General features: G+C 42.8%; 1 protein-coding gene across 8 annotated transcripts in view; it reads right to left on the bottom strand.

Annotated features, from left to right (window-relative positions):
- Nucleotides 1-3,732: 3,732 nt before the first annotated feature.
- Nucleotides 3,733-21,058, bottom strand: part of LOC143298813 (copper-transporting ATPase 1-like) — an 81,164-nt gene continuing 63,838 nt past the window's right edge. For 5 of the 8 annotated variants that reach the window (XM_076611794.1, XM_076611795.1, XM_076611792.1 and 2 more), the window contains 6 exons: nt 19,516-19,671; nt 18,786-18,928; nt 17,158-17,361; nt 15,705-15,822; nt 14,758-14,860; nt 3,733-13,280 (listed from right to left, as the gene is read on the bottom strand). In XM_076611794.1, coding sequence (XP_076467909.1) covers nt 12,971-13,280; nt 14,758-14,860; nt 15,705-15,822; nt 17,158-17,361; nt 18,786-18,928; nt 19,516-19,671 — 1,034 coding nt within the window. In that variant the 3' untranslated portion in view covers nt 3,733-12,970. The remainder of the gene's footprint in view (nt 13,281-14,757; nt 14,861-15,704; nt 15,823-17,157; nt 17,362-18,785; nt 18,929-19,515; nt 19,672-21,058) is intronic. The other 3 variants (XM_076611798.1, XR_013057436.1, XM_076611797.1) reach the window with 3 other exon arrangements.

Raw genomic sequence — 21,058 nt, 5'->3', positions numbered from 1 at the left:
ATCGTTTCGGCAATATCCACATTTCTTCCCCTGGCGGTGTTCTTTCCATACAGTTTCATTCCGAGGACGGAAAAAATGTAAATTTGTCAAGTTAAATAACATTGTAATATATGCTCCACATTTCTTCCCCTGTCAAGAGACGTAAAAAAAGGTAAGTAAAAGAGTGGAGAGGAAGGTACATAGAGTATATATTACAATGTTATCAACCGATTTACAACTTTTTCCGTCATAATAAACAGACAAGTACAGCTGGGGAAAGAAATGTGTATATTGTTGTCTCCTTGTTTTTCATCACTTAATGAGTTTTGACTAAGTTCATGCATAGTTCTGACCACAGTTAACGAAGATGAAATAAAATTATTTTTGGCTGTACCTCTGTGGTAGCCGGGTGGCTGAGCGCTGAGTTGGCAATCAGAAAGTTGTGAGTTTGAATCCTGCCAGCATCGGTGCTGAACTTGAAGCTGAAGAAAAATAATTGTCGAATAAAATGGTTGTGTAGTAGTACTAGTAGAAGTGGTCGCCACTGAATCAGGGTATGCATGTGGATCTTGGTATTAAGAGAATCATTTGTAATAGTAGTCGTCCTTGTAAGTGGGTATGTAGTGTGCAATAGTAGCAGCTTGTGGTGGCGGTGAGAGGGTGGCACTGTGTATGTGTGTGCTCTGTGTGTGTGTGTGTGTGTGTGTGTGTGTGTGGTGTGAGCTCTGTGTGTGGTTTTGTAAATGCATTCATGCATGCCTCAGGTGTGTGTGTGTTGTCTGTAAATGTGTTCATGAATGCCTTTGGTGTGTGTGTGTGTGTGTGTGTGTGTGTGCATGTCTGCTTCACGGCAGTGCTATGCAGTTGACTTCAACCCTGATGACCATGCCCTTTCACATCAATGGAAATTACAAGTTAAAAGTTATATGTCCCCCACAGCCTTAGGGGCAGTGAATCCATATCCACTGTGTCCAGGACTTTGCACAGAAAGGCAGAGCCTGATCCTCTCCTTCCGCCATCTTAACCTCCACCAACTTAGGTCAGGTACCCATTCACACCCAGGTAAAGTGAGGAAAACTGGAGTAAAGTGCCATTTCTAAAGTAAACACTTAACTGTTTCTGCCACAGCATGTCTATGGAAAGTAGTTTTTGCAATAATGTGTATAGCCATTCCACAGATGTGATGAATGTGTAACACTGACGGTTCCCGAACAACAACAAAAGAAAGAGGTCACAGCGGGAATAACAAGTCCACAGAAATGAGGAAGTGGACATTTGCATAGATCTATGTGTGGTGACAAATAAAGTGGGTTTTTTGTATTTGCGATAAAGAATATTGTGAGTACACACATATACACACAAACACACAACAGAAGCACACATGTGCAATGACACACACACACACACACACACACACACACTTACATGCACACACAACAAACAAACAATACACCGCTTAAATTTGAAAATATTACTTTATTTCATATCTTCCATGAGGGTAGCTGGTAACGCCACAATCTGTACACAAGGATACAATTCCATTTACATAAAATTGTGTGTGTCTCAATGTCATTCTCCATTTAATTATGTACATGCAATATTCAGATAAACATCAAGATGAAAGCAAGATAAAATAATAAGGCATCATCATGATAAGAAGCTAAAACAGAGATAATAATTATGTTGTTTTTTTCCTGCCTCCCTTCCTGTTCCATAAAAAAAAGAAGTAATTCCAACTACTGCCCTACTTGACATCAGCTGTCACAATCTGCCTTTGAAAGTGGGAGGAAAGCAGTTATCCATGTAGTGTGTGCAAGTATGTGCTTTCATCTGTGTGTGTGTGTGTGTGTGTGTGTGTGTGTGTGTGTGCACATGCGTGCGTGCGTATGTGTGTGCATATGTTTGTGTGCGTGTACACATACGTTTGCACTTGCATGCACATGCATGTGTACACCCACACCAGAGACAATTTCAGAGGACAGGGGCCTCATGACAAATGTTGAATGCTCAATTATACAAACCCATTCCTAAACCTGAACCCTGTTCCAAGGCAGACAAATGTACTGAAACATGTAAACATCAGTATTCACAAGAACATTCTCACAATCGATGCATGGCCAGTTTAAACTGATTTCTTTCTGATGTGAGGAAGCTTAGCAGTTGACGAAACAGCAACATAGTGCCTGCATACATCCATCATATTGCCGAGGTGCAGATAACTGCTAGGACCACATAACAATTACAGCAGCTGGGAAGACTTCACGAAAATAGCAGATCTACTTGTATTATGTCTGTTACCATAACAACGCTTCCATCATCCCTGTCATAACCGCATTCAAACAGAACCAAAACAGGCACTCTGATTTACTTAAAGATTTTCGACTAGCGTTTCCTGCTTCACTGTGTGGACAAATGTTCATAAGATACTTACTAACATATTATTCTTCTTCTTTTTTTAACGTAGGCATATTTCATAAAGGACAATTCATAGCCCCCCAAAAATAGTCTGTTGAAGAGAGAAACCAGCTTCATTCTGTCTTCTTTTCATATCATGACCACAACAGCTGATGAATCTATTGTGGTTGATGCATGCTGGGTATTTTCAGGTTTCATCAATTCATCAAATGCTGAAGTGGATCACGGGATCTTTAACATTCATATTTGATCTTCTATATGTGTATACATACAAAAGGGATTCAGGTACTAGGAGGTCTGTACATACGTAGACATAAGAGATGGGGGGAAAAAATCTTCACCCTTAACCCACCAGATGTGCCAACAAACCTTGGGGATGGAATACATGACACAGAAAAATCTATCACTATGATCAATTCGACCACCATACCCAATGGATCCTCCGCTCCAACTAGTGACCTTTTTCGCTGGTATCCCCTTTTTTCAAAGGGGTCCTTGGCTTCAACCAACACAGTTTTATTCCCCATCACATGCTGGAAAATTGTACAGCAACAAGACTCGGCTGATCACAACTCCACTACACACAGAACCTGCAGCAAAAGGAGGACGATTTTTTTTTTTTTTTTTTTTTTAAATACTGTTTGCTGTTTCTTTAAAAGAAATATTATGTTTAAGAGATAGAAATGATCGTTCACAGAACTTTGCCAGTTAGTGAAAACATTGTATACTTTTGGGGGAATAAAAACTTCTATCTATATAACTATATCCAGACCGATACACTGCTTCTCTCTCTCTCTCTCTCTCTGACACAAACACATTCTCTCTTGAAGTAGATCATGTTGATACTTATCTAGGACACTTACTCAAACAAACACATTCTCTCTTAACAAAACTGATCTTTGGAAGAATGCTGACTTGCAGTGCTTTCAGAACAAAAATGGAGTCAATTTTTATGAGTTTTAAACTATGAGTAAATTCATATGACAAAAGCAAAATCCTGCGTGTAAAGGACACAGGTATATTAATTATGCAACACACACACACACACACACACACACACACACGTCTGCATTACTATAAAAAAAATCTAAATCACCCTGTTTATCACACGCACACATCCAAACCATAATGTTGTCAAAAATGTGTGTTAGAAAACAGTCTTCAGAAAGCTACATATATTTTCTTGAACAAGGAGCCCCATCAAAATACACAGTTTACATTATAAGAGAAAAAACAACAACTTGAATTCAGTGACTTCTACATCTGAACACTTTTGAACTAAAAATAAAAAAATGCCAACCATTATGACAAGGATCATATAATTATTGAACTGTCTCCTTGGAATCTCAAAATGTAGTCTCTTTGAGTCTCATGATAATGCTTTCATGTTCAGTGAGTAAGATGCGACAATGAACTATGTATTTTCCATTGAGTTTTTATTTCTGATGAAACATCAGAAACAGCAGAAAGCTGTTCCAGCCATTTGAACAAACCAATGCAGCACGTTTCATTGCTCTCAAGCACAGGAAACACTCACTTCCATCCCATGCACATGCAACTCACACACACTCACAGACATGCACACACACACACACACACACACACACACACACACACACAACACACACACAAATACACACACACACACATGACCAGAACAAGGGACGTGCATAATAACAACAGCAATCCACTTCAGTAAAACATCAGTCCAAATTATGAACACTGATTATTTCCACACCTCACAACGTAGCTCACACACACACTCACACATAAATACACTCACAGACACGCACACACACACACAAACACACTCACAACCCCCCGCCCTAACCCCCCCTCCACACACACACACACACACAACTGGAACAATGGACATGTACACATGATAATAACCGTCAGTAAAATTCCACACTAATTATGCACAATGATTATTATCCCCACACCTAACACACACACACACACACATCAGGAACAATGTACAGACACATATACACATGATACTAATCTACTTCAGTAAAACACCGACCCCAGTTATGCCGAATAATTATCCTTTGCACCTCACTATGTGTTGAGCAGTGAGACCACAATCCTGCCAGCTGTTGAAGAAGTTTCAGTTTCAAGGTGGTGTTAGAGCATTAGGACTGATCTATAAAAATGTATATCTACTACACCACATCTGCATGAAAGAAAGCAGATGACTGACCTATGCATAACCCAATGCGTTGATCAGGCCTTGAGAGCCTATCCCAGGTTTGCGTGAAGCATTAACATGAAATGAAATTTAAAAAATAAAAAAATTAGGTAAACACTTTAACCCTTTCACTGCCAGTCAATTTAGAGTGCAAAATTCGCTTGTGCTATAAACACAAAAAAATATTATGTCTAAGAACAGCTGGGAATGTGTAAAAAATAAGTCCTATCCTACCACTGAATATTAAAAGCAGTAGGTTCATGGATAACAGGCCCGTGATCTGGTCACCCTTCAGTGACAAGGCTGCTCTAACTGGCTGCTGCGCAAGTGCAAGTTTGGCAGTGGAAGGGTTGAACCGTGATAAAATGAAAGACATACACACTGTTGAGGAAAGAAGATGGGGAGGTGGGGGGGGCAGCAAACCAAAACCAACCAAACAAAACCATGAGGAACAAAGAACAAAAGAAGCCAAAGGTAGAGAGAAGAAAAAAAATCTTTTTGTGCCACTCTTGTGGACGGTGGCAGAATGGTTAAGACCCTCATCTGCCAATACAGAGAGTCCGTGAGGGTGTGGGTTCGAATCCCGCTCTCGCCCTTTCTCCTAAGTTTGACTGGAAAATCAAACTGAGCGTCTAGTCTTTCGGATGAGACGATAAACCGAGGTCCCGTGTGCAGCACGCACTTGGCGCACTGAAAAAGAACCCATGGCAACGAGAGTGTTGTCCTCTGGCGAAATTACGTAAAATGAAATCCACTTTCATAGGTACACAAATATGTAAGCATGCACTCAAGGCCTGACTAAGCGCGTTGGGTTATGCTGCTGGTCAGGCATCTGCTCAACAGATGTGGTGTAGCGTGTATGGATTTGTCCGAACGCAGTGACGCCTCCTTGAGAAAGTGAAACTGAAACTGAAACTGAAACTCTCAGCCTCACCCTGTCTCCCAAGTTTGACCAGAAAATCAAACAGAGTCTAGACGATTACCCAAGGTCCTGTGTGCAGCATGCACTTGGCGCACTGATAAAGAACCAATGACAACGAGAGTGCTGCCCTCTGGCCAAACTCTGTAGAAGAAATCCACTCTGACAGGTATACAAATACACGTGCATGCACTCCAGGCCTGACGAAGCACGTTGGGTTACGCTGCTGGTCAGGCATCTGCTTAGCAGATGTGGTGTAACGTATATGGATTTATCCAAATGCAGTAACACCTCCTCAAGAAACTGAAACTAAAACTGTGTATCGCAGACAAAAAAAACCCTGTTCATTCTCCATACCCAATGTAGGACTGTGTATGTGCTGAAACGAATGAACACAAACGTGTCTATATCACCTTGTACAGCACACCCAATGCAGGAGTGTGTATGTGTGTGTGCTGAAACGATGTGCAAGTGTAAATCACCTTGTGGCAAACAGACAACAATCCAACGAGCAGAAGAAGAAGAAACCCTGTCCACTTTACGTGCCCACAGTTTACCACACCGCTCTATTCTAGTACAACAGAACACACCTCCGCAACTAAAAAACAAAGGGCTAGTTTTATTTTCAAGGTGGTGTCAAAAGTGTGCAGGCTGATTCATGTAAGCCACGCCACATCTATTTGATACCGAAAAAAAAAGAAAGAAAAAAAGAGCACATGCCTGACAGGCCTTGAAAGGGCCAGAATAGGAATAAAATGACTGGTGTGACTGAATTTAAAGTATCATCCAGGAGAAGGGACATCAACCCCCTCAGAAAACCCCACGGGGAACAATGCAGTTGGGGCCCATCTGTAACAAATCACAAGACACTGCAGTGTTGGTTGAAAGGGGCTGAGTGCTCCACCCTCCTCGCCCCCCCCCCCCCCCCCACACACACCCCCCCCCTCTCTCTCTCTCTCAGTATCATAAACAGTATCTAAAATCGCAGGAAGAAAAACTACATGCAAGTGCTGCAGCGTACAACTCCCATGCTTCAAACCCTATGATGTGATGCAGTTACAGGAGTCACAAAATGTTGAGGACCACTTCGGGAACAGGCACAGTTTTCTTTTCGAAGGTATAGTGAAATGATGCTGCATTTTCTGTGAACAGCGGTGTTATGCAGCTAACATAAATGAGCATACCTCAACTGAAAACCAGAGGTGCTTTCTTGCATTTATTTTTTTCGCAATGAAAACCCACAGCTATCGTTCATAAGCTGGCTCCCTGTCTCACACAGAATAAAGTACAAGATCAGCACTCTATGTTATAAATGTATTCAAAAATCTGCTCCTTCCTATCTCTGCGGCTGCCTTCACCTTTACACTCCATCTCGCTCTCTACGATTGGCTTCAGATCCACTCTGTTTACGCATACCCAGATTCAAACACTCGACTGCTGGCCGCTGTTCTTTCTGTCTCTGGACCTTGCAATTGGAATGAACTTCCTCTTTCGCTTCGTCAAATCTCCACGCTCAGCTCTTTCAAGTCTGGCCTTAAAACCCACCTCTTCCCAAAATAGCCTTCCTTCCCTGCCCCTTCCTTGTCTTCAGCTTCTTCAGTTTTAGAGTTATGCATGCGTGTGAATGACTGGTGCGAAAGCGCTTTGATTTGTCTGTGCACAAGATTCAGCGCTATATAAATACCATTATTATTTATTATTATAAACCACTTGGCCGAAACAAATTTTCAGACACATATTTCAAGCTATTCATGGTGCACTGTGTGTGCCTGAATCAGCTGTTTGTGTCTTCAGTGAGAGAACAGTGATACACCGTATGCTGCCTGCATATATTTTGAAAATCTTCTCTCAGCTATTTCAATATTCTATGAAGACATACCTGCATTTATCAAGCAGTCCTAAACTTTTTATGAACATAACCTGCCATCGAAAAACAGCAAGGAAAATAAACAAAACAAACAAACAAAAATAAAAATACAAACAATTCAATGAAACATTAACAGATTTTGTTTTAAGAATTAATCATTAAAATCATTATTGTAAAAAAAAAATAAATAAATAAATAAAAAGAAGAAAGAAATGTTCTGCATAAATATGCAATGCACACAGGTCCATGTTCCAAGAAATGCCGACCAAACTCATACACCTGGTCACAGGATAACACACACAAACACACGCTCTCTCTCTCTCTCTCTCTCTCTTAAACACATATACACTGGCACGCACTCAAACAAACTCAAAAACATAAACACAAACACACACACACATGCAAAACAAAACTAACACCCTGCTTCATCACCACAATGCAAAAAAAAACAAACAACAACAACAACAAAAATTGTCAATCAAATATTATCATCAACACCATAACCCAACTCTGCAGTGCACACAGAAAGCTAACCTCCTCCTCCCACACATTCATTTCTTTTCTGACACCCACCACACGGTTGTGCTCCGTGACGATTCTCTCTTCACATCCCTGCGGAAACAGGCAACAAACAAAAGAGAAAGGCACAACAAACATTTGAAAAAGAACGAATGGATATACACACAGCAGTAAAGCTATACAACAACAACAACAAAAAAGATGGAACAAAAGTGGAAAAACGCCACCTCAAAAAAAAAACTTCATTGAACTTCACTAAAAAATAAAAATGGAACAGAAATGGGGGGAAAAAACGCCACCTCCAAAGAGCTTTTATCAAGCATCCCTTGGAATCAAAATGGACTGAAACAAACATCTTTTTTTTTTTTTTTTTTTTTAAAGAAAGAATGACACAAAGAATCACCGCAGCCAAACAAAGCGACAGCGGGGAACAATTCAGGGCGGTACAGTGAAGACAAAATATCCTGTGCACAGACTGGCCGCTACTGCCCCAGCTGCACAAAACACCCACAGACTGACCCAAAGTCCCCACGACTGGCTTCGTTAATCAACAAACACTGCACAAAACTATACTATGGAAGATGACTGGGGAGACTGTTCATACGCTGAACACGTTTCTGATCAGGCAAAATCTGCTGAGAGTTGCTGACCCTTGGGACAAGAAAGTTTGACTGCAGCAACCAACGCTACAAATTCAGCAGTGTAAATAGCTTTCTTTGCTATAATTTTGAAGGAATTTTCAAAGACAGCTTTCACAATAAGTTCAGAGAGTAGACTTCCCCTGACAGTTTCACACAGCAAAGTCCTTCCTTTGTTCGTTGTCTATGGCAACAGCCAAATTCAAAAGTAGTAGTCACCTCTGGCAATTAGTTTGCTGCAGACCATAGGTGGAATTTTACAGGACCGACGATTTGTCGGTTACGGTCAGAAATGTTAACCCATTCCTTTCACTCTGTATTCATAAGTTCCTTCCTGTAATGACGCTTTCTATGCAGCCAGGGATGAGACTTGGTTTTCTGATTCAATCTCAAATCGATGCGTTATCTCCATGATTATGCGTGAAAATTTTTTTAAATGCCAAATCTTTTTTTTTTTCAGTCTGATTTCAGACTGTAGTCTGAGGAATCTCATCCCCAGAGGCACATGACTATGGTCCCAAGAATGCTGAACTCTTTGAGATTCCTCCCACAGACAGTGAGAGCAAAGGCAGGCTTTCTGCTACCACAGCTGTGTGGTGCTACACAGTAAACACTGCTATACTACCAGTCTTATCTCCATTCCACAGTGCAGGCCACACAGCTTCTCTTCATGCCAGACACACTGAGAACTTTGTCTTCATGCCAGACACACTGAGTACTTTGTCTTCATGCCAGACACACTGAGTACCATTCTGGCTCTGTTCCAGACATTTTTTTTTATAGAACTTTGAAGGGTTAAGTAATCATGATCAGTCTCCCCAGAAAACAACAATAACAACACAATCCAGGAGTTTTATGCTGGAAATATAACTGAAACAAACTCTACACCATTAACACAAAACCAGGAGTTTTAAGCTGGAAATATAACTGAAACAAACTGTACACTATCACTAGCCTGAATCCAGAAGATGAAAATGAAAAGGGCACAGATGAAACCTTGTTGTTCCAACACAGTACAGAGGTGCCTACCACCAGACACATCACTAATTTGGAGTTGTTGGTTGTTGTTTTTTTTAACCATTTTCCACAAAGCACATTTCAATTGTGTTACACTGGCAGCCAAGTCACTGTAACTATCAGCAAAGTAGATTCTGGACAAAGTCTTCAGAATAATTTTGCAACAACCATCTTACCAATTTACTTGTATGTAACTTCTCATTGGATCAACTGAACGACAATAATCTGTGTGGTGAAATCGCCAAATCTTCCAAAACTGACTCCCAAAGTTGAAATCAAAAGTGGTAAAACTCACATTCTTGAACAAGATTTCTGATGCAAGGATACACTTCTGAATACGAATAAAGTAAGCTTTGATGCAAAACTTCACGGTTTTTTTGTTTGTTTGTTTTTTGTTTTTTTTGTTTTGTTTTTTTTGTTGTTGTTTTTTTGTACTATTTTTTCAAATACTAGGCTGATCACCCTCTTTTGAAAGTGCTTTTTTTCAGTGAAATACCATACCCCCACCATTTCTTCTAGAATCCAAAATAACTGACTTCATGTATTCTGATTAGTTAGGTTGATCATAAGTTCTGAACGTAAATCACAACTGGTGATTTTAATTCCTGAACACCTGCATTATTACAGAAACACCAACAGAAGCAGCTGAGAGGGTCATCAACTTGAGTGACATGGTCCAGAGTTTTGCCACAGGACTACCTCCGAATGAAACAGACTCTTTCATCAAACTGGCTCTGCTGCTGTGAGGTACAGCAGGTATTTTGTCTGGTGGGCACCCCTGAGAATGCTGCCTCAAAGCACAAACACCTGAGCCGTTTCCATGGACGACGACAGTCCCAAACATGATTCCACACAAACTGTGCGTCACAATAGCTGCATGCTTTAACCCTCTGAATGGGTACGCTCATTACTTTGGGGCTGTCACATCAAATGAGATAACACTGCGATTTCTGGTCAGGATGTCTGCTGTCCCACCTATCTGGGCTAGAATTTAATTAATAGTGGAGACTGTTTTGCCCAGGTTACATCCCCACTCTCACAGCTGTTATTGAGCATCTAACTATTTGGCTTGGCTGGGTCTGAGACCCCCATGAAACGGCTCAGATGTTGATGCCTTTACGGCAGCAGCTAGTCAAGCTGACAGCTTCTTCCAGTATGCCACGAGGAGAAAGCTACCCCCCTCAGTTCCTCCAGAGAAAAGAAGGTATGTTACCATGTTAGTTTATCTACATTGAGCCAGTCCGAACAACCAGTCCTTTTCTGAAACAAAACACGATGATTTTGAGTTTTCAACACAGTCAACAAACAGCATACACAAAACGTTATTACAGGTGGGATACATCTGTCATATCAATCACAAAATGGTACCAAACAAATTCCTTGGCTGCTCGTTTGGCCAGCCAGCAAGCAAGAAGAACAAGGTGAAAAAGAAAAAGAATTATTTGTACCTTAGCAAACCTCACAGACGTTTAGTGATCAATGAAAAGAATAGTGCAGAATTAACAGGACAAACAAAAAATAATCATTTCAAATATACGATCAGTTCAAATAAGTGATTTCGCCCCTTTGATTTTTGTTTGTTTTCAACTAGAAACATAGCATACTGCCTTTGATTTTTTTTTTTTTTTTCAGCTTCCAAATGTTTATCAGACATTCTGAAACAGTTGACTTGGGGGACATCCAATGCTCTGCGTGCTGAGGGTAGAGCTGGGAACAGAGGCTGTTCCACCGATAAAACACAAACATCCACATCTTCTGTTCCATTCAATAATGTGAGCATCACAGAACCATTTCTCCACTGACCCAAATCCACATGATATGCCTATAAACAGCAACAAACAGAGCTTTACATTAAGGTACAACACACAAAAGATTTCAGTTTAAAAGACACCTTCAGACAAAGCGTTTTGCAATACAGTTCTCTCTCATCACCATGTTGTGTCTGATAAAGTCTTAATCAATCATTGATTAAACATTGATGCGTAAATCATTGTCACCCTCCACATTATCATCACCACGCCGTGTCTTAATCAATTAAGCACTGTCATGTTAAATAAGAAAATCAAAGGTTAAAGATCCCACAGTCTTTTACAGTCATCAGAGCAGTGATTTCATATGCACTGAGTCTAGGGCTCGGCAAAGTAAGGCAGGGTTAAACCGTCTCCTTCCACCGTTTCAGCCTTCCCCAACTGAAGTCGGGTACCCACTGGAGTGAGTTAAAATTGGTGCAAAGTGCCTTGCCCACGGACACAACACCATACTGAAACAGGGCCTGAAACCCCGATCACTGGCAGACACTGGTTCAGAAGTCCAGAGGCTGACCAAATCTGCCACAGCGCCTCCCTTCGTTAAATCCTGGTGTGTAGATCATCCCCATTCTCATCACTATGTTCTGTCTTAATCTATCAAGCACTGTTAATCAGATCCTGATGTGTAAATCATCGTCACTCTCTCTGGACTCTTTACTTTGTTCCGTATAAACCAACCAAGCACTGTTAATTCTTCTTCTTTGTTCGTGGGCTGCAACTCCCACGTTCACCCGTATGTACAAGAGTGGGCATTTACGTGTATGACCGTTCCCCCCCCCCCCCCCCCCCCCCCACTATGTAGGCAGCTCTACTCAGTTTTTCGGGGGACCCTGATAATTAAATCCTCGACTGTCCCCATTCTTAATCAATCAAGCACTATTAATTCTTCTTCATTCATGGGCTGCAACTCCCATGTTCTATCCCCCCCCCTCCCCCTGCACCCCCACACCCCCTCTCACAATGTAGGCAGCCATACTCTGGGGTACTGCAAATTAAATCCTGGTGCGCAAATCATCCCACGACTCTCATCACCATATCACGTCTTACGCAACCAAGCACTGAGCTAAATCAAATCCTGGTGTGCAAATCATCCTCACTCTCCCCACCTCTCACTACCACATCGTGTCTTAATCAAGCCCTGTTAATTCTTCTTCTTTCAAGGGCTGCAACTCCCACGTCCTACTCCTACAATGTAGACAGCCATACTATGTTTTCTGGGGTACTGCTAATCAATTCTTGGTGTGCAAATCATCCCCGACTCTCATCACCACGTCGTGTCTTAACCAACCAAGCACTGTGCGAAATCAAATCCTGGTGTGCAAATCATCCTGACTCTCATCACCACGTCGTGTCTTAACCAACCAAGCACTGTGCGAAATCAAATCCTGGTGTGCAAATCATCCTGACTCTCATCACCACGTCGTGTCTTAACCAACCAAGCACTGAGCTAAATCAAATCCTGGTCTGCAAATCATCCTTACTCTCCCCACTCTCATCATCAGGTCATGTCTTAACCAACCAAGCACTGTGTTAAAATCAAATCTTGGTGTGCAAATCATCCCGACTCTCATCACGAAGTTTTGTCTTCAACCAACCAAGCACACTGTGTCTACTCAATCAAATCCTAGTGTGCAGATCGTCCTCACTCTCCCCGGTCTCGTCGTTATTGTCCAGCAAACTCAACTGGTCAGTGGTGGCCGGCTTGAGGCGGTTGGACAGCCGGGACAGCATGCTGCCCTGCCGGCTGCTGTTCTTGGAGGCCGCGTCCACGTCGGCCCCGCAGTAGATGGAGATGTCGTCCATCTCCTCCACCGCGTCCTGCAGCTTGTAGGTCCGCTTGCGGGACTCCTTCAGGTGGCCCTGTTCCTGGGCGAAGGCCTGGTGGTACTCCTGTGTCACAAAGTCCTTCACCTTGGGCTTGCGGAACCTGGGTCACACACACAGAGACAAGCAGAGATGCCAACCCCTGTCACGTGTTTGCAGAAACACAGGCAACATACAGCTGTGACTGTCCGTAAAACATGGGTCATACATCATGGTCATGCAATTCTTACCAGTAACAACTTTAACTGTCCATAAAACATAGGTCAGATATCACGGTCATGCACCACTTCTTACCAGTAACAACTTTAACTGTTTGTAAAACATGGGCCATATATCACAGTCATGCACCACTTCTTACCAGTAACAACTTTAATTGTTTGTAAAACATGGGCCATATATCACAGTCATGCACCACTTCTTACCAGTAACAACTGTAACTGTCCGTAAAACATGGGCCATGTATCACGGTCATGCACCACTTCTTACCAGTAACAACTTTGTCTGTAAAGCATGGGCCAAATATCATGGTCAAACACCACTTCTAAACAGCAAAGTAACACGTAAATAATGGACAGACTGTGCAGCCGACTGTCGCAACAGTCCTGCGCCCCTTCACCAAACACATGGTCCAAATCGGTGGAAAAATGTTGCTGACATAACTAAATAAGGTTGATGATTTAATGTGGAAGTAAAATCATAAAAATATCAATCACAAATAAACTAATATGTTTTTTCCCACCCTTAAAATTACGTTTAATCAACATACTGACTGCAACCTACTGGTGCAGACTCTGGCCAAGGTCTGATTCCTGTCCTGTGCAAACTACTTCTTGGCTCAGGCAGACAAATTGAAAGTAGTTTTGGCCAGTGATTTCCCTTAGTATACTACCTCCCTTCTGCATGCTCTGGCAGTATTCTCCATTTCTGATCATTGTAATTGTAATTTTGAAAGTCATTTTATGGAAATGTCAATGACAAACAAACCCCAAACCCCCTCACCCCCCCCCCCCCCCCCCCCCCCCCCCACCACCACCACCCCCTCCGCTCCCCTCAAAAAAAAAAAAAGCAACATGACATGAATAACAACCTGAACATAAATAAATATGTGGCCAGCATGGTGTTGAAACAAACTGTATATGATCAAACAGAGTACACAACATGACGCCGTGTGAAAAGATGTAAGTACACACAATGACAATATTAATGGTCCGACGAATCTCTTCAGCCAAAAATGAAAAAGACAACTGCTGGGACATAAAACTTCTCACTGAAATATAATACTGACTGAAAAGCAAGGGTAGGGAGACAACCATAACCAGGGTTCATACAGGTTTTGAAAGTTTCTGAGAATCTGTAAAAAATCAAATCCCTTTTTAATGTCCTTTAAAGTCTTATAAAAATGTCACAGGTTTGCAAGTTCTTAATACTGATGGTGGCTGCTCTGACAGCACCACAACTTGGTTAGGTAATTACAGGTTACCGTCTCCACTTGTGATGTGAATTTCATAGAAAGCATGAACACACACACACAGACACACACACACACATCACTGATAAGCAAAAGGTGTTCTCCTCCTTACGTTTTAAGCATCAAGGAAGACACAACCACGGAAACAGAGGAGGCCGCCATCGCTGCTGATGCCATCCAGGGCTTTAGTGACAGTCCCCATGGCACAAACACTCCTGAAACACGACCGATTGTGTGCATCCCATGGCTCACACTCCTGTCACCTATCATACATTCTGTGGCCTATCACACACAACAGATATCACAACAGTTAGATGACATATTCTGTCAACTATCAAACGCAACAGATATCACAACAGTTAGATGACATATTCTGTCATATTCTGTCACCCATCAACCAACATCACCCACTCACCAGCAGCTATGGGAATGCCCACTGCGTTGTACAGTCAGACAAACACATTCTGTCACCCATCAACCAACATCACCCACTCACCAGCAGCTATGGGAATGCCCACTGCGTTGTACAGTCAAACACATTCTGTCATCCATCAACCAACATCACCCACTCACCAGCAGCGATAGGAATGCCCACTGCATTGTACAGTCAGACAAACACATTCTGTCACCCATCAACCAACATCACCCACTCACCAGCAGCTATGGGAATGCCCACTGCATTGTACAGTCAGACAAACACATTCTGTCACCCATCAACCAACATCACCCACTCACCAGCAGCTATAGGAATGCCCACTGCATTGTACAGTCAGACAAACACATTCTGTCACCCATCAACCAACATCACCCACTCACCAGCAGCTATAGGAATGCCCACAGCATTGTACAGTCAGACAAACACATTCTGTCATCCATCAACCAACATCACCCACTCACCAGCAGTGATGGGAGTGCCCACTGCGTTGTACAGACAGACAAACACATTCTGTCACCCATCAACCAACATCACCCACTCACCAGCAGCTATGGGAATGCCCACTGCGTTGTACAGACAGACAAACACATTCTGTCATCCATCAACCAACATCACCCACTCACCAGCAGCTATGGGAATGCCCACAGCATTGTACAGACAGGCAAACAGAAAGTTGATGTGGATGCGTCGCACCGTCTTGCGAGACAACAAGATGGCTGCGTACACGTCCAAAAGGTTACTCTGCAACATAAAAAAAAACACAAAAATTATAACATTTGATACATGCCGATTAAAAAAAAAATTTTTTTTAAGGGTTAAAAAAAAAAAGAAAACAAAAGCAAGGATGACCATTCTTCCTGCGGTATTGATTTTCGTGACGTTGATGGCAATGAGAATTCTGGCATGGTTTTGCACCAAAGGCTGTGTGGGTGGGTCATTATATGGTTCATACTGGTTTTTAATCACAAAATTTAAAACCTTCAATAACACAGATGAGAACAGCAAATTTCAGTTGGAAAGATCAATTATATTTTTAAAATTTTCATCTTCCCCCCCCCCCCCCCCCCCCCAAAAAAAAAGACATATGGCCCCCTAAATAGCACAGAGAAAAGGTCCCGCATGAAAAAAAAAAAAGGTTTATGAATGGTAGGAGTTACAAATGGCCAACTAATGCATGAGTAACACCATTACTGTGTTTGTTAATAAAACAATTAACTCCCCCAACCATTTTTTTTTTTCAGTTGCTGAGAACATTGGTGTTTTTGACTTTTTAGTTAACACTCGTTATCAGTTTTTATCTCGCTAAATTAATAGCTTCCCCTTTACAAGGTCTATTAAGTAACTTTCTTTAATTGCACTCCTATATTTCAGATATTCATTTGTGATTCCCCCCTCCATCTGTCCCATTTCCTCCAAATCACCACACAAATTCCCTCCCCATCCAACCTCTTCAATTATCTAGTTTTAAAATAAGAACATTCAAATATGAAAAAAAGGGGAGTTTGCATTATACTCCACGTTTGGTTCAATATACTATACTGTGCCATGTCAAACTGGACGTGCCATCATTCTACACCAGTCTGACACAGCACGGTACACAACACCAAACTATTATTTCAACCACATGCCTACACCAGTATGCGTGATGAGACATTCAACAAAAATTCCTTTCTCCTCCAACCACACACCAAAAGACCCCACCCACCAATACACCTTAGCTTCGGCGGGTTGTGGAAGCAAGAACATGCCCAGCATACATACCCCCGAAAACGGAGTATGGCTGCCTACATGGCGGAGTAAATAACGAAAACAGTCATAAACGCAAAATGTTACATGTCTGTCTCTGTGTGTATGACTGCGTACCTGAAATCTGATTGAATGACACAGGAAACAAATGATGAGCGCCCCATGGCAGCCGTCAGTCAGCTCTACCCAGGTAGGCAGCCTGTTTGTGCAAATGACTCCTGCGTTTGTAAAGCTTGGATAGGTGCCATGTAAGTATCCATTCCATCATCATCATCACCTCCAGTCTCCTAAACATGTACACCCCTACCCCTCCTGCCCCCACCCCTTTACCTGCATCAGAACAATGTCAGCAGCCTCCACAGCGACGTCAGTGCCGGTGCCGATGGCGATGCCCACGTCGGCCTGTGCCAGGGCCGGGGAGTCGTTGACACCGTCGCCTACCATCGCCACCTTGTGGCCGCTCTGCTGGAGCTGTCGGATCTTCTTCACCTTGTGCGACGGCAGCACCTCCGCAAACACCTTCCGGATGCCAATCTGCACCGAAAGGAGCCAGCTTGTAATGGCCTAGTGGTAACGCGTCCGTCTAGGAAGCGAAAGAATCGGGAGAGCACGGGATCGAACGGCACGCTCGCCAGTACCTATCAGGGTGGATTTCTTCTGCAGAGTTTTGCCAGAGGACAACACTTATCTTGCCAAGGGTTCTTTATTTCAGCGTGCCAAGCACATGCTGCATACAGGACCTTGGTCAATCATCTCATCTGCATGACTGGACCCTCAGTTTGATCTTCCAGAAATGGTGAGACCAGGACTCAAACCCACACCCCCATGGACATTGTATTAGCAGATAATGCCTCTATCATTTCTGCAAGATACACAGAACAAAATACAAGAATGTTATGTATGCTAACTGGTATTGGAAAAGGAGAGAGAGGGGAGAGTGGAGGAGGGGGGAGACAAAAAGAGAAAAAAAAACAACAACACTGCAACAAGTTGTTAACAATCCTTTTATTGTGGACAGTGGATATTGTATTCAATGGAAAAAAAAAAAGTGTCTGTAACTTTGCTACTCAAGGGTAAATTATATAAAAGAGATAAAAACAATGAGAAAGAAAGGATTTAGAAAATAACACAAATAAGAGAACAGGGAAAGGGAAGAAGATCATGCTCATAACCTGGTGGTCATCACACTGTTGTTCACAGTTGTGCTCCTTTCTGCCGTGTATCATGGAAGATATTTTCATTCCCTATTCCCCGAGAGTGTTTGTTAGTATATAAAATGTTTACGCGTACTGGTACGAGTGTGTGAGGGAGGGGAAGGAGGGGGTGTATGGAAGTGGGTGGTTACAAGTGGGTGGTTACAAGTGTGTGTGTGTGTGTGTGTGTGTGTGTCTGTGTGTGTGTGTGTGTGTGTGTGTGTGTGTGTGTGTGTGTGTGTGTGTGTGTGTGTGTGTGTGTGTGTGTGTGTGTGTGTGTGTGTGTGTGTGTGTGTGTATGTGTGTGTGTGTGTGTGTGTGTGTGTGTGTGTGTGTGTGTGGTGGGGAGAGGGGGCATGCAAAAGAAAAATCACTTGCAAAAATTATGACATAACTTATGTGAAGTGATCTAGTCAATGTTTATGTATATGTTTTGTATACTACTGTACAATGTGTCACTAATTTTTGATGGAAACTGATTACGCAGTTTGATTTTTGCTGTTGCTTTTTTTTTTCCCCCATATTTATTCTGATGATGATCTTTTCTGGAATTTGGTATATGTTTTCTGGTCTAATATAACCTTCATCGCAAGTATAAAAAAAAACAAAAAAACCAAGAATATTTTATTTTCTCTATAATTTCAGCAAGGACACATGACACACGATACCAGAATACTTTGCTGCCTCTATCATTTCACCAAGATACACGATACAAAACTACTCTACACACATATCCCACCCCCCCCACCCCACCCCCACCCCCACCTGTTTGGCGATGGCGCGGGCAGTCTTTTTGTTGTCCCCGGTCAGCAGGATGACCTCAGGCACCAGTTTCTTCAGCTGGTGGATGGCCACATGGGCCTCCGACTTCACTGTGTCTGCCACCGCCAGCATGGCCACGATCACACCTGTACACACCACACTACACCTGCACTGCGGTGATACAGAAAGAATATATGATTATACTGATAGACAGATATAGATATAAATAAAGACGTATCTATCTATCTATCTGTCTATCCATCTATCTATCTATATGACTTCACTGTGTCTACCACTGCCAGCGCGGCTACAATCACACCTGTCCACAACAACAACACTTGAGAGATTATGTGTAGTGTAGTGTAGTGTAGTGTTTGTGTGTGTGTGTGTGTGTGTGTGTGTGTGTGTGTGTGTGTGTGTGTGTGTGTGTGTGTGTGTGTGTGTGTGTGTGTGTAAGTGTGTAAGTGTGTGTGTGTCTGTGTGTGTCTGTGTGCGTGTGTGTCTGTCTGTGTCTGTGTGTGGTTCTGTGTGTGTGTGTGTGAGTGTCTGAGTTATGTGTGTGTGTCTGTGTGTGTGTGTGAGTGTCTGTGTGCATGTGTGTCTGTCTGTATCTCTGTCTGTGTCTGTGTGTCTGTGTCTGTGTGTGAGTGTGTGTCTGAGTTATGTGTTTGTGTGTGTGTGTCTGTGTGTGTGTGTGAGTGTGTGCATTTATCAGTGCAGCACAGTGACCCACCATCGATGGCGCAGAGGACGGCCGTGTGGCCCTGGTCCTCATGCTCGGCCATGACAGCGTCCATCTCCTCCGTCACCATCAGCCCGTTGCGGTGCATCCACTCCCTGTTGCCGATCAGCGCCTCGTACACCGCTGGGGCCACTGCTCCGTCCAGCTCTGTGCACACACACACACACACACACACACACACACAGGTACACACAATCTCTTAAAGGCCTGCCTGTAAAGCGAAGGCAAACTTTTCCAGACTTCCATGTTACCGTAAAATTTGGTCTATTGAGCGCACTGGTATATAAGCTGCACCCACTGAATTTGGGAAAAAATTGAACTTTATACATACATAAGCCGCACCGGTTTATAAGTCGCACTTATTTCAGGTACTGGAACACATACTGATACTACAGAAAAGCTGTCGATACTGTAGGTTATGAAATAAACACAAGCGGGAACAACACAAAGATAAAACATAGACTCACTTTGTTTTCACAAGTGAGTCAAAAAGCAAGCGAAAATACTGCTAGAGCCACAACAAAAAAAATAAATAAATAAATACAACGAAAATAACATCTATAATTTAGGGATAGTCACATTTATTCAATGTCATCCTGCTCACTGAATCCACTAAAATCTTCGTCTTCAGTGTCCGAGTTGAAGAGAACCAGCACAGTTTTCTCCGCCATCTTGTCACTGCACTGACTTCAGCCTTGCTTTCACTTCATGAACATGAAGGTGGAGGTCGCTGCTGGTTCGTCGCTTGCACTGTCGTCTGCTAGGTCGATCGCCTTCAATTTGAAGGCTGCATCATAGGCATAACGTCGTGTTTTCGGCATGATGAGGGTGTACGCTTGAGCAGAGTCGAACTGAATGCTGATCTGAAGGCTTTAATGTGTGCAGATTTGATTTATAAAACATGAACAGTTAGCACACTATCCTGAAGCTCATCCAAAAATTCATGGACAGAAATCATGATTTTGGTGAGTTGAAGGGCAGCTAAGAATAGAGAGAACGTGACACTCCCAGGGATCATTAAAATCCGCAAATAAGCTGCATCATTGTATAAGCCGCAGAGGTTGAAGCTGGGGTAAAAAGTCGCGGCTTATAGACCGAACTTTACGGTATGTGGAAACTTTGGGATGTGCTCCAACCACCAAGCACCATGTATAATGCGAACAACCACCTCCCAGAACACGCACATACACCTCTTCACCAACATGCTGGCATTAGATACGCTAGGTGGTGGGGTGAGGGGGTGAGGGGGTGGGGAGGGGGGGAGACCAGAGTGGCCATCAATACAAGCTACCAAATGTCTTGTTTGTTGCCATCTGACAGTCATTAGACCGCGTCTCTCTCTCTCTCTCTCTCTCTCTCACACACACACACACACACACAGGAGCGGCCTGCCCAGCATCAAAAGCCTGCTGATCCAGTGCCAGCTACACTGAACAGGACACGTCCGCATGACAGACAGCACGATCCCGAAGATGCATTTGTATGGCCAGCTGAAGGAAGGCCACAGTGAACTTGGAAGACCCTGCAAGCGCTT

This window comes from Babylonia areolata, chromosome 24, assembly GCF_041734735.1.
Source record: "Babylonia areolata isolate BAREFJ2019XMU chromosome 24, ASM4173473v1, whole genome shotgun sequence".
NCBI lineage: Eukaryota > Metazoa > Mollusca > Gastropoda > Neogastropoda > Buccinidae > Babylonia > Babylonia areolata.
This window is presented reverse-complemented; position numbering and strand designations above follow the sequence as displayed.